The sequence below is a fragment of the Prunus persica genome, chromosome G4, assembly GCF_000346465.2.
Source record: "Prunus persica cultivar Lovell chromosome G4, Prunus_persica_NCBIv2, whole genome shotgun sequence".
Taxonomy (NCBI): Eukaryota; Viridiplantae; Streptophyta; class Magnoliopsida; order Rosales; family Rosaceae; genus Prunus; species Prunus persica.
In genome coordinates this window covers 21,584,742-21,598,334 of record NC_034012.1, presented here as the reverse complement: position 1 = coordinate 21,598,334, position 13,593 = coordinate 21,584,742, and the positions used below count along the sequence as shown (strand labels likewise).

General features: G+C 34.4%; 1 protein-coding gene across 2 annotated transcripts; it reads left to right on the top strand.

Annotated features, from left to right (window-relative positions):
• LOC18779648 (stomatal closure-related actin-binding protein 1) lies at positions 304 to 13,085 on the top strand. Of its 2 annotated transcripts, none has more exons than XM_007211777.2 (13): positions 304 to 517; positions 1,182 to 1,479; positions 1,936 to 2,064; positions 3,822 to 3,914; positions 4,232 to 4,372; positions 5,513 to 5,581; positions 6,278 to 6,361; positions 9,207 to 9,387; positions 11,059 to 11,175; positions 11,344 to 11,402; positions 11,878 to 12,012; positions 12,445 to 12,594; positions 12,725 to 13,085. In XM_007211777.2, the coding sequence occupies exons 2-13, from the start codon at positions 1,198 to 1,200 to the stop codon at positions 12,779 to 12,781; spliced, it is 1,497 nt and encodes a 498-aa protein (XP_007211839.1). In that variant the 5' UTR covers positions 304 to 517; positions 1,182 to 1,197; the 3' UTR covers positions 12,782 to 13,085. The 2 variants fall into 2 exon arrangements, with proteins under 2 accessions (XP_007211839.1, XP_020418148.1); XM_020562559.1 differs by having other exon boundaries at positions 304 to 660.

Genomic DNA, 13,593 nt, shown 5'->3' with positions numbered 1-13,593 from the left:
CAACTTGGCTGATGCAAAGTCCAAAATTTTTAGAAGCAACATGTTGGTGGAAAAAACTAATTAAAACTTTTTATAAAACTAATTTTTATTTAAATACATTTCCTATTGAGAGAGGCGCTAGTATCACACATACTACAAAGAAACTAGGACTGGAAACTATGAAATCATTTAGTCCAAACCAGTAGTGTGTCATTTGCCTTTATGAAACTGTTTTTAGAGTATCGAAATTTGAGTTTTGGACGTCCCGGATTATAGATGAGATTATTAAAAAAATTGAATATGATTAGGTGGGAAAAAAGAAACTAAAAGAATACAGACAGGCGACGGCCGTCTCTTTTCTTCCTTCGCTTTTCAAAAAAGCAACGAAACCAGGCCCATCCTATTGCATATATTCTCTCTCTCTCTCTCTCTGTTTTTCTAGATTACCAATTTGGATAACTAAAATAGGAGCGAAACCTGCATCTGATCCAAGAATCTCAAACCCTCTTTCCCATTATTTATTACAGCTTCATCATCTGTAAGTCCAAGTTTCCCTTTTTGTCTTCATTGTTCACCTTTTCTACATTGCTCTTTAACACTACCAAAAAAGCACAACAATTCAACGGCTAGGGTTTCAGCTTGATTGCTCTAAATCTTTCTTCAGGCTTATTGCTGTATTGGGTAATCAGGAATATTTGTTTTCTGTATTTGCTCTTGCATTTTATCTTGTGTTGAATGCTTATGGTTATAAATAGATATTTCTTATATATGTTTGCTTTTCGGTTTTGGGTTTTGGTCAGCTAAGCGTTTTATTATAATTGAAAATTTTGGCCCTTCATGTATTATTTGTTTTGTGGTCGGCCATTTGGTTACTCAGGCGAGAAGACTAAAGAGAAAAAGAGAAATGAAATTACAATCTTATGTGGTATTTGTAAGAAAGAGTGAAAATTTATAAATTAAGCTGATATTAACTTGTACTGGCTTTAATTGTACCATTCTAAGTGATGAAATTTGTATAATAATACAAGTTTTTTTTTTTTTTGTTCTTCTTCTAATTTTCTGAGCAACTGAATGCAATTTGTTTAAACTGTTTACTTAAATGAAGTGGTGGGCTCTGACCCACATTTGGTTTCAGTTAGAGATTTCTTTTTAACAATGTCAGTTTGTGAATTTTAAAGTATAATTTGTGGTGTTTGACACAGTAATTGGTTTGGAGAAATGACGAGGGTGGGTCGAGATTTTGGGGATACAATGCAAAAGGATGCCGTTCCGGCTGTGTCTGCTGACGTAATTTTTTCCTCAAGTCGATTTCCTATTTACAAAATTGGAGCTAACAATCAGATTGTGGAGGCAAAGGATGAGCAAAAGGTACTATCAATGAAGGAAGTTGTTGCACGTGAGACAGCACAATTGTTGGAACAGCAAAAACGCCTTTCAGTCCGTGACCTTGCCAGTAAATTCGAGAAAGGGTTGGCTGCTGCTGCTAAGTTGTCTGAAGAGGTTAAATGGTTTTGAAGTTTTTTGCATTTTGCTAGAAAGTTAGTTTGCTTTCTAAGTGAAGTTTAGTATGTGGTTTGCTTCAATCACCTTTTAGTTTTTTCTCTCACATTTTGGAGGCTGAAATTGAGGGAAATCTTGGAAATTTTTGGTGCTTGCTATGTTTTCAGAAAATATACTGGGAATAGAATAATTTTTCATATTATGAGAAGTTGTAAGAAGGTTCTATTCTCTTTTTTGTTTTGTTTCGTTTGAAGGTTTAGTATATTTATTTCACTGTAGTTGTGAATCTCTTTTTAAATTGTTTTCAGTTTAAATAACTTGGGGAATTTGTGGTTTAATAGTTGTAGGCTATGATTGTAGAAAATGCTTCTCTTGTTCCTTTTTGGGAATTGAAAATGAACATCTAAATATAGTCGATGATTACCAAATTCTGAAGTATTCACTTATTGAATACAGGCTAGACTTAGGGAGGCAGCTTCTTTGGAGAAACATGTCCTTTTGAAGAAGCTTCGGGATGCACTGGAATCATTAAAAGGACGTGTGGCTGGTAGAAACAAGGATGATGTAGAGGATGCCATTTCAATGGTTAGTTGTTCATTTGCATCTTTTTTTAATTTTCTTATTATTGTTCCTTTCAGTAAACTTATTCTACTTTTCAGTGTTAACTGGTTGATAGTTTATTTTATATAGCATGTAAAATTTATGAGTGGTACCAATTGAAGCATTTGCCTATTTGGTTGGACTTCTTTATTGCAAAAGTACAGGATAGCTTCTTTCTTTGTCTTGTTTCATGGGTGGATTTCTTCTCCCCTACTGGACAATGTTATTGTATTTTTGCAGTGAGACATTGTGAGATCTAACAAGGTCTGTATTCTTGTATCAAATAAAATAAAAGATTTGATATTTGGTTGGACTTAATCAGTTCGTTTTATGTGATACTCAACCATGAAATATGAACATATATCTTTGACAATTTTGTCTTCTTTCATGTGAATTACAATTTACAAAAGAGATGATCTATATCTACATTTCTTGCAATTCAGAGAGTTTATGATCTGCACCCACATAGCTAGAGATTGTATGTTTTGGATTTAACCCCGTCATTATGGGTTTAAAAGGAAGCTGACTATTGGAAATACTAACCTTACCTGTATGACACTTCCATTCAATTTAACCAGCACTTGACCCTGTTTTCCAATCACCTCAACCACCTTGGCTTATCCAGCCAAGGCATCTTGACTCACAATCCACCACTTTAGGCCACACTTCCTTGTACCTGCTTCATCTTTTCTTCAAATTGGTACATGCCAAACTGGTACAGGCGTGGACGTTATTGATAACCATGGTTTGTTAACAAAGCTCAAGAGTAAAGGACTTCCCTTGTATGCATTTGAGTCATTGGATGGTGGTTAAGCTTCTTAAAGGTTGGAATTTAGGGATTTGGTGAAGATTAGCACCATTTTAGATGTTGCAATGAATTGGAATTAGGTGTAGTTTCTCCACAAAATTCTGTGCAAGGAGGCTGCTCATGCTTAGGTAGGCATTTAGGGTAATGTTAATTGACTAAATGTGAAGGCCTATCCACCCTTTAATTAAACAAGTTTACTCACATAAGAAATCTATGAAGTTTCAGGGTAACAAGGTACATAAATTTCATGAAATGCAACAAAATATATAATATGTTAAATAGAATTCACAAAGAAAACTAAAAGAGTATAAGAGAAAATGTCTGGTGAGAAATTAATTTGAACGTGTACAATTAAACCACCAATTGGTGAGGGGGAGAGAAAGATATAAAGAGACAAAGAAAAAAAAAAAAAAATGGAATGAGAGAAGATTTATGGGAGTTTACAGTCCTGAAAGAAGCATTTAATGCCTTTATTTGTGTAAACCACTGATATAATAAACTAACAAGCCTTGGAAAAATGGATATTGTCAACATTTTATACTACAGAAAATGCTATAATTCCCCTCTCACCTTTTAGTTTTGCCTGTGTCCATGGATGCTGTAAAAAATGCTTACCATTCCAATCCCTGCCATTTAATTAATTCACCAAGATTAAATGATTGCATTTGGAACCATATTATTCTATTTTGCTATAGGTTACTAATGAATTGTTTGATTTGTTACCTTTAGTCTTGTCATCTTATGATATTTTAACTTTTCCTCCTATGTTTTCTTATATTAGACTATCATTTTCCATTTCCAAGTATGTTTAGTCGTCTCCATAATGTTTCACTTGACCCCTTTGTCTTGATTGTTCCTTCCTATAATTGTTTTGGCTCTGCTACATTCAAAAGGAACAAATAATGACCAAGAAATTTATGATCGTTTCTTGCAGGTGGAGGCTTTAGCAGTTCAGTTGACTCAAAGAGAAGGGGAGTTAATTCAAGAAAAAGCAGAGGTGAAGAAGCTAGCAAATTTTCTTAAGCAGGTAATTTGATATAATTTAAATGTTAAGGGCCCATTCATTAATGTTTCTTTGGTTGTTTTCCTCTTTTTGCAAAACCAAAACAGTGCAAAACATTGTTCGGCAAGTAAAAGGAGAAAACATAGGAAAGCATGATCTATGACCGCACTGGTTCCTCTTACACATAAAGACACCAATCCACATTAATAATGTTGGGTGATGAAGATTATCAACAGTCAATTTTGCTACATGCCTCACAAAAATTGGTCTTGATACATTTCTTATTTGTTTGTTTAATCACTTGAGTATTTTCCAATTTGAGTCTCTTAATCCATTTTTAGGCTTCAGAAGATGCTAAAAAACTTGTCGATGAGGAAAGAGCTTTTGCTCGTGCTGAAATTGAAAATGCCAGAGCAGCAGTACAGAGAGTGGAAGAAGCCCTTCAGGAACAAGAACAAATGTCGCGAGCTTCTGGGAAGCAGGTGTGTGCTATATGCGTATTTTTAGACCGCAAAATTTCTAGAGCAAGAGTGCTTCAACTGTCACAGCCTTTGTTAAGTTCTATATACGGAATGCATCCATATTGACCCTTGGTCTTTGAACTTGTGTTGCATTGTTTATAAAGCATGTTATGTTAAGGATCAAGGAAAACATAGAATTTTTGAATGAAACATTTATAGATGTTATAGTTATTAATAATGCAGAGATTTGCCGTGTAACTATTATAAAATAGTGTATCTCTGCCAAATATATGGCATTTGTAGTGCAAACAATATTGTACTTTTAACGTTTGTCCAAAAAAAAAATATTGTACTTTAATGATTTTTATTTTCATAACTTAAGTACATATTTATATTAGATAAATCAATTTATCTCTTCTCTTGTATGGGACAATTTATCTAAGTTTTATAGCAATTTCATATCGATTGTATATTGAATTGACAATTGAATTTTATTAGATAACAGAGATTATAGTTGTTGGGAATACTTTAGTAATATTGGTTATATTTGTCAATGTGTAGGATACTAATGACATGATCCGTGGGCTTTAAAATTCTTTGTAAGTTTGTAAAAAACCTTAGCCCATAAACTTTATCAAAATGCTCAGCCCATGTCTTTTGCCCGCTTTCTTTAGCATATGGGTTACTAAGATACGAAGACACTTCCACACGGGGGTTACTGAGATCTTTTTTTTTTTTTTTTTCTTTTTCTTTTGTGTGGGTCAATAATAAGGTCTCTTTTGTTCCAAGATGTTTACAAAATGGGCCAATCCGATTTCACTGAAATTGACCTGATACAACGAATTTCTGTTGAAGCTACTGAAATTTCTGGAGAGCGTCGGCAGTGTAATTTTACCGGAATTCTCAGTGGTTTCGGTGATGTTTAAAACCTTTGTTAGGATGCAGAATTTTAATACATTTAATGCTTCATTAATGGTTATCACGCTTCTTGACATTAGAATAACAATTTTGGACAGTAGTAGTATTTTCGTTTCATGTTCTCTTTGGTTATTTTATATTTGAGACACATGAGTAATATATACTGCATTATTAATTTAGCATGTCTGTCCACAAGTCTATAATTTATCTTTTTGACCAGTACAATTTCTGTGAGATATTTAGGACTTGGAAGAATTAATGAAAGAGGTCCAAGAGGCTAGACGAATCAAAATGCTGCATCAGCCAAGCAAGGTGACTTTTTTGATCATTCGTATTTATTTTGTTTATAACTGTAGACTTAGAAGTATAGGATCACTTTCATGGTGTTGTGTGTTCTGTTTCATTTAAGTAATAGAGAAATGTTATCAGGATATCCTATGAATGTCCTGTATTAAGTTTATACAATTTGGTTAAGGATCTCATGTTTGAAAAGTGTGGGTTGTTAATTTAATTACAAGTTAGATTCTTCCAATTCACGAGGTGAATTATCATATGCATCCTTGAAATATTGAGTTAATTTTGTGGGTGTATGTGCGTCTCTGCTTTGTAAACTTCTATTCTTTTAAAGGTATTATGCTTCTTGTGAAAAAAAATCCAGTAAGTGACTTTTCATTTGCATCCTCCAACGATCGAGTTTAAGTTTGTGTCTTTGTGCAGATATTTTCTCTGGTTTTATGCTTCTATGCATATCTAATATTGAATTAATAAACTGCTAAAATTTACGTATTTTCTTTATATTACTTTTCTTTTGTATAACGAAAGCCACTTCTACTTAAAATTACTCTCTTTTCATTCTTTTTTAGTGACTCTTGCCTGTAGTTTTTTTTTTCTTATTTTTAGTTTTATTTATTTAACTTTATACTTTTGTACATGATTACACCCTTTTGGGTTCTGTTAATAAATTTTTACTTATAAGAATTTCTTCATGGATTAATCATCAATTTGTAGGTTATGGACATGGAACATGAACTTCGAGCATTGAGGGCACAGCTCACAGAGAAGTCTAAGAATTCTGTTCGACTTCAGAAAGAGGTTTATTCATTTTGTAAATGCTTTGCCTATTTTGATATATCTAACTTTTATGATGTGGTTTGATGAGTCTCCGTTGCATAACATATGTCAATATGCTGAAATTCTGAAGGGTTCAAACATTTATGCATTTTCCAATAATCTATGTTAACATGGAGGTTAAGCTTTGCCTTTTTGTGTTTATTGCTATGCTGCTTTGGTTTTTATTATATTTCATTTTTGGATCTGTTGTATATGCATTCTCTCAGTACTTTCCTGGTTCTGGGAATTCCTTGCATTGGATCTATGGTTTATTGAAATCAGCAACTAGGTTGCTGGGAAGTATGATGCTCAAATGTAGTTTTTTTATTTATTGTTATTCTTTGAATTTTTAGTTCTTAATGCATCTAAAAACCTTGAGATTTTAGGCAGAGTAGCAATTACTTTGTGGGAAAAAATATGAAAAACCCTAAGAACAAATCTCGAGTTAAAAGAACCCACAAGATTAATCTTATCCAAAAAACTTGATGTGAAATTTTTTAACGCAACCTGGTTTTCTAGCCAACCAATCAAATAATATCTTTGTAAGTGAGCACTAATCCTGATGAATGAAAACCAAATAAGATAATTTACTTTGGCAAAATTGTAACAATGGTCCCTGGACTAAGACCAAACTTTACTTTTCATCCCTCATATTGCTAAATTGTTATGGTGGTACTTTAATTATGCCTCCACTTTCAGAAACCGTCCTTTCCGTCATCTCAATCAACTTTTCCGTTAAAAATGAGGGTATATTTGTCTTTTCATGTGCTGGATTGAACAAAGACAGCATCTCATGTGATTTTAATCCAGATTTGTCTTTTAAATTGGATTTTAAGGTCTCTTGGATTTAAATCCAGATTTGTTCCCATGTTTTTATTTATTTATTTATTTTATTGTTTGGTTTCCTTTTCGATTCCCCTTTCAAGATCTCGTGTGTTATCTCATCAAATAGATTTTGGGGGGGGGGGGGGGGAAGAAATATGGGTGAAGAAATATGAGAAATCGATCATGGCTGGGGGGAAAGGCATTAGATCCAAATTTAGAGCCTCTGAACTATACATCCAGTAGGCATTAGATCCAAAACCCTCCAGATAAACCCCGACTTGATCGAAAAGAACAAGGAAAAGGAAATTGGCATGGGAAGAAATCTGGGTGGATGGGTGGGAAGAAGAAATTGGGGGGGTGGTCGGGAGAGAGGAAATGGAGAGAGAGAGAGAGAGAGATTTATTTTTAAAAAAACTTTTGTGCGAAGACATTTTTGTCCATGCCAAGTAGGACTTGTCCATGCCACGTCATCATTTTTAACGGATAAGTTGACTGAGATGATGGAGAGGACGATTTATGAAAGTGGAGGCATAATTAAAGTACCACCGTAACAATTTAGCAATATGAGGAACGAAAAGTAAAGTTTGGTCTTAGTCCAGGGACCATTGCTACAATTTAGCCATTTACTTTCTATAAGATGAGGCGAAAGTTGTAGTCTAGGAAGTATAGGACAGAAAGCTTTCTGAGACCCATACCTATTCTTCTGGAGTTATAGAAGCCCATAAGTTGCCTCCAGGTCTTAATGGGTTTCTTTCGTTTATACTGGATATAATGCAGAAAACTAGCTGCTAAAACTAAGCTTGTCCGGGGTCCTTAAATTTTTTTGTTTTGGCATTTGTGTCCAATGGTGTGAAAAGCTATGGTGAGGCTCAGCATGTCAATCGCCTTAGGTGTGCGATTGTTTAGCAAAAGTCATGGTAAGTGTATGCTTTGCTGTCGAGGCACTGCATAGCATGTGCGATTTGCTGAAGGCTGTGGCACCATATAGGGTTTAGACTTCTTATGTGCTTTAAGTTTTCCATTTGTCCTGATTGCTCCTTTTAAATGAAACAGTTTGTTTCATGTTTCTTTTATCTTTTTATTTTTTTGGTCAGATGTCATGTTTCTTTCATGAATTGGGTCTTTAGAAAGATCAGTTGTTTCTTTTATGTTTTAGTGGTGGCTTGTGGTTTACCTTAGACACTTGGCGTCATTTTGTTTTATCTTGACTAAAGCTCAGGCAATAGACAGTGGAAATAAATAAGGATTGTGGCATATATGGCCCACTTAAGGAAAAACTAAAAGAAAGACTTCTAAAAACACAAAAACTTTATAGAAATCTATCAATGGTAAATAAAACAAGACTTTTAATACAGTAAATACTAAGGAAAGTAAGACTCTTAATAAACTTACATAAAATGCCTTGCCTTTAACACAATTGATAGCGTCTACACTCAACTAAATTCTATAATTCTTGTATCGATCATCTGTATTTAATTTACCTAGAAGAGAAGGTAATCTCATTTCCTCATAGAAAATAGGCATATCCGACAAATGAGTACTGGACACAAAAAGACGTTTCACGTTTGGAATATGTTTTTGACAAGTTAGATGTGTGTCATGAAGTATTGGAGGAGTTTAGTATATCCAATCTGGATAAAATGAGGAAATGGCTCTCTTGACAAGTATTTGCTAAATAAGGGGATGATTCTGGCCTGGATGCAAGCTTTTCTTTTTCCAGGGCAACAATGGAAGCAATCAAGTGTTAATTCCTATGAAAGATGAATGTTTAACATGATATAAAAGATAATTTCATAGTGCTTCAAACGCTGGTTTTGATGTGGCAAAAGGATGATGGTCTTATTAGGAGTTTGGTGGTATATACTTGTATTTGGTCTTTCTCCTTTTGTTTCCTTCATTTTTCAGTGTTGAGGGTGTATGTGGCCCAGTGGATGGGGGTAGTATGATATTGGCCTGCTCTTTGTACTCTTTAATTCTAACACTATCACTTTGTAACTTTCAGCTGGCAATGAGTAAGAGGGGCTTGGAACAAAATTCCCAACTATATGAATTAGATGGCCCTGAAGCCTTAGGTTCATATTTGCGAATTCAACCTTGCTCTGATGATGCTCCAGAACTTTCCAAGTGTTCGATTCAATGGTATCGTGTATCATCTCAAGGTGGCAAGAAGGAGCTTATATCAGGTATATATATATGTTTTCTATACTTGTTCTGATTTTTCTGAACAAGGACACGATAATTATTGGTTGGGTGTTACATGCATAGGCTGGTGTCACATCATCCTCATTTTGTTACTCTTCACTTCCTTTGGTGTAGTGTGTGAGCTCATGCGTGTGTGTTTATTTGATAAATAAATAAAATTTTAATAAATGAATGCCAGTGGCTGTTAACCATGTTGTCATAAGCATGCGGACATGCACTTAATTGCTGGGTTGTCTTTAATATGTTGTGTGTAGCTTTACAGCTGTGGATTTTTTTGTGTTTTAATGTCTGATATGTGTATGAATTCCTTTGCATGAAGTAGAGGAACTAGCGTTGTGGGCTAGGAATCAGAATAGCCTCCTACTTTCAGATTGTGTCAGATGTCTAACTAACCAATTATGTCACCACAAGCTAGCAACTAACTAATTTCAAATTTCCGTCCATTGGAAATAAATTGACATGATGGATTGCAAATCTTTTGCTATTATGTGGTTGATAATATTGTCTGGTTCACTCACGTACCCAACAATATTTATACTCAAGTCCATGTAACATGGATCTAACTAGCTAAAAGCTCACTCATGTAGTGAAGTTTTTTGGCTTTGCCTATATAGTGTTGAACGCTCTGTGCTTTGACCTTGATGGCAATTTAGCTGAGGCTAGACTCTGACATTATTGATTCAGTGGGTGAAGCAATCATGGGCTTATTTCTCTCTATGGCGGAAGAATCGAAGATACATTCACAAACTTCACCATGCAATGCTGCACTAAACTGAGTGTCATTAAAAGCTGTGCTAATAGGAGACTGTCTCTGGAAGTTCATGATTGTATATTTTTTTTTTTTCCTTCCACTCTAGTTGTAGAAGGACAAAGGATAGGGGTATCCAGGACCCGCTTATTTTTTTAAGAAGAGTGACTGAATGGGCTGGATTCAAGATCCTCTTTTTTTCTTTAAGAATAGTTGGTTGAATGGGGAGGACTGAAATGCCACCCTTAATGTTTCTATGCAATCACTTTCTTCTTGTTTGATTGTTTTATTGGTGGATTTATATATATTGGGCAAACTGGTTTATGAGGACTATGATATCTTTTTTCTCGCAAGTTATTTTTTCTTTTCATCTCAATTCCTATAGCTAAGTTTGTACAGCTCTGTTGAAGGTGTTAGATTGAGTAAAGTTTGTTGTTCTATGATATCCAACTGAATGCAGAAAGCTGTGGATTCAGATACCACATCCATCAAGATTAGATTTTGTCTTTCCCTTTTTTTTCTTTCTTTTTTTTTTTTCTCTCCCTTTCTGCTAATGTCAAAGTTGGTTTTCATATTGGGTGGAGAAGCCGAGGAGGTTTTGTGAATACGTAAGGCTTAGAAACTGAATACCCTACATGAGATACTTACATTTTCAACACATCCCATTTGCGTGTTGCTGGACTATGCCACACATTTGCATTAATTATATTGGGTGGCTTGTAGCACATGTGCCCAAATTGTGCATAGCAAGTGGATGAATTGCTTGCTCTTGAAACCTTGCTAAAGTTGGAGCAATGGGTGGCCCATGAGTTTACATATGCAAGGCTTAGAATACCATAGTTGAGATTATTATATTTTCAAGACATATCTGTATTCATTTCTCATTCTACTATCCCTACCACAGGTGCTATAAAATCAGTTTATGCCCCAGAGCCTTTCGATGTTGGGCGAATCTTGCAAGCCGATATTATTTTGGAAGGCCAGTGGCTAACGTTGACAACCGCTGGTCCCATTGATCCTGGTCTGGTTTAGATAACTGATTCTCTTCTTACATCAAGTTTGAAATTTAAATTACTAATACATTGTGATGACATTTATTTCAGTTGTTCAAATCTGTCAACATTTTTGTCCTTTTGTGATTTATAAAAATAATAATTGCAAAAAGGGCTGATTTCGTTGTTATAATCAGCTGCTGGTTTGGGAAGCTATGTGGAGGCACTTGTGCGGAAGCATGATATTGAGTTCAATGTATGAATACCCAAATCTTTTCCACAATTCTTGGTTTGCATACCTTATTACTTTTTCAGCCTTTGTGTGTGACAAAATTTATGTTTTATGGTTGAATTACGAATGATATTGCTTTTCAAAATTATTAGGATGATCCTTTTGTCAGTTTCCTAAGAACTTTTCCATAGATCGTGTATGGACTGACTACTTATTAAGTTCGTGTGCTCTGCTCTGTCCGTATTGAGTTTTTGTGGAGATCAATAACTAAATGTATAAATCTTAAAGTAGGATTAGCTTATGAAAGAAAGTTTGGCGTCCCCATGGCTGTCCATCGAGCTTGGGTTTTACCCCTCTTTCTTGATTTCTGTAATGATATTTCAATTATCTCATTTATTCTTATAGTACTGTGGCTGAAAAAAAAAAAGGGAAAGAGAAGTGTTATTTTCCAGCCTTAAATCACCCATTGCCTGTTTGACGTTTTTTTAATACTTTCCAGGTAGTTATTACCCAAATGAATGGGGTCAATCATCCCTCAGAATCTATTCATGTATTTCATGTTGGAAAGATGAGGATTAAACTTTGCAAGGGAAAAACAACAATTGCTAAAGAATACTTTTCTACTTCGATGCAGGTATTAGATAATTTTATTAGTTTATGTACGTGTTAGTAATATACGAATGTGGATCTATCCAATTGCCTGATCATCCTGCTAATTACTTGAGGCAAAAGCCTGTTCATATATAGAAAATAATTAATTGTTAAAGAAACAGTAAAACAGTGAATTTTGGTGACCAAAATGATGTGGCATTATCCTGTCCAAGTACTCTTTCTTCCCGTAGGTTTTCTGTTGCATTTCATTCTAAATGCACCACATCTGAGATGCATAAAGTGAAATGTACTTCTAGTAGCAATTATTTAGTTGTCAATGCAATTGAAACCAAAATAGAAACAGCTTCCCAATGGGCAACAATGATTTTTGTATTATAGTGTTAGTTGTTTTCCTTTATTTTTGTTTCAGTGATTTTAAACCATGTCTATGATGTTGTTTGTTGGTGTCCTATAGCTATGTGGAGTTAGAGGAGGTGGGAATGCTGCAGCTCAGGCATTGTTTTGGCAAGCAAAACAAGGACTTTCCTTTGTATTGGCATTTGAATCAGAACGAGAGAGGAATGCGGCCATCATGCTTGCCCGGAGATTTGCTTTCGATTGTAATGTATGTATAATTTTATCGTTCATATATACTATTCATTGTTAGTTTTAAATTCCTGCTTCTCCTTGCTCTTTCTTGGTCCCTTGTTTTGCTATATGAAGAGATTGCTGATAAGAAATACATAATATGGCAGATCATGCTAGCTGGGCCGGACGACAGAGCTCCCTTAGAAACTAACGGAGCCCCATAAATACCTTTCTTTCAGTAAATGTAATTATTGAGTTTTCCCTTGTATTATAAGTTTGTAATAGTAGAATGTGGCATTGTCTAGTTGTTCGTATAGGCGCGTGCATCTTTATTTTTCCTTTCCCTTTACAACATCAAGGCATTTTTTTATTTGCCTTTTTGTTTTGAGTGTAATTGATGACCTCCCACGTTTGAATTTGGAGGTTGATTTCAACTGTAACACCTTTGAATGTTGATTGATCGGTATATTTTATGATTGGTGCGTGATTGATTATGATATCAATGAACTTACATTTTGGTCTTGAGTAAGGTAGATGGTTTCGGAGATGGTCCAAAAATACCGAAATTTCAATGGAAATATCGGGAAATTATTGATATCGATAAAAATTGAATAAAAACTACCGAAAGTGTAAGAAAGACTTGAAAATTTTTCTTGAAACTTTGGAGGTTGTTTATTTAGTCAATTATCTATTATTTTATCACAAAAAAAATTGAAGGAAATGCATTGCATGATGGGTTTATTTGATTTAAGTTGATTATATAACAAGTTGATAAACACTAGTGTAGAAAATATGTTGTAATTAATGAAAGAAGATTAAACACACCATAATAATTAATTTATAATGATTTACTGCAATATTTTACATCATATACATTCCATGGTAAAATACATAAGTGACTTAGTACTGCATAGAATTCCTATAAAGTTCAAATTTGAGTTATTTATATTAACATCCCTTGAGGTTTTCGGCTTTTTCACAGAACTTCTTGAGGTTTTAGAAATTCTAAGAACACCCTTGGATGTTTTAAATTGTT

Excerpts from the sequence above, each read along its gene's own strand:
- LOC18779648 (XM_007211777.2), top strand. The coding sequence starts at position 1,198 with ATGACGAGGGTGGGTCGAGATTTTGGGGATACAATGCAAAAGGATGCC. Across the intron at positions 4,373-5,512 it reads CGCGAGCTTCTGGGAAGCAG|GACTTGGAAGAATTAATGAA; the intron begins GTGTGTGCTATA and ends TGAGATATTTAG. Across the intron at positions 11,176-11,343 it reads CGCTGGTCCCATTGATCCTG|CTGCTGGTTTGGGAAGCTAT; the intron begins GTCTGGTTTAGA and ends TGTTATAATCAG.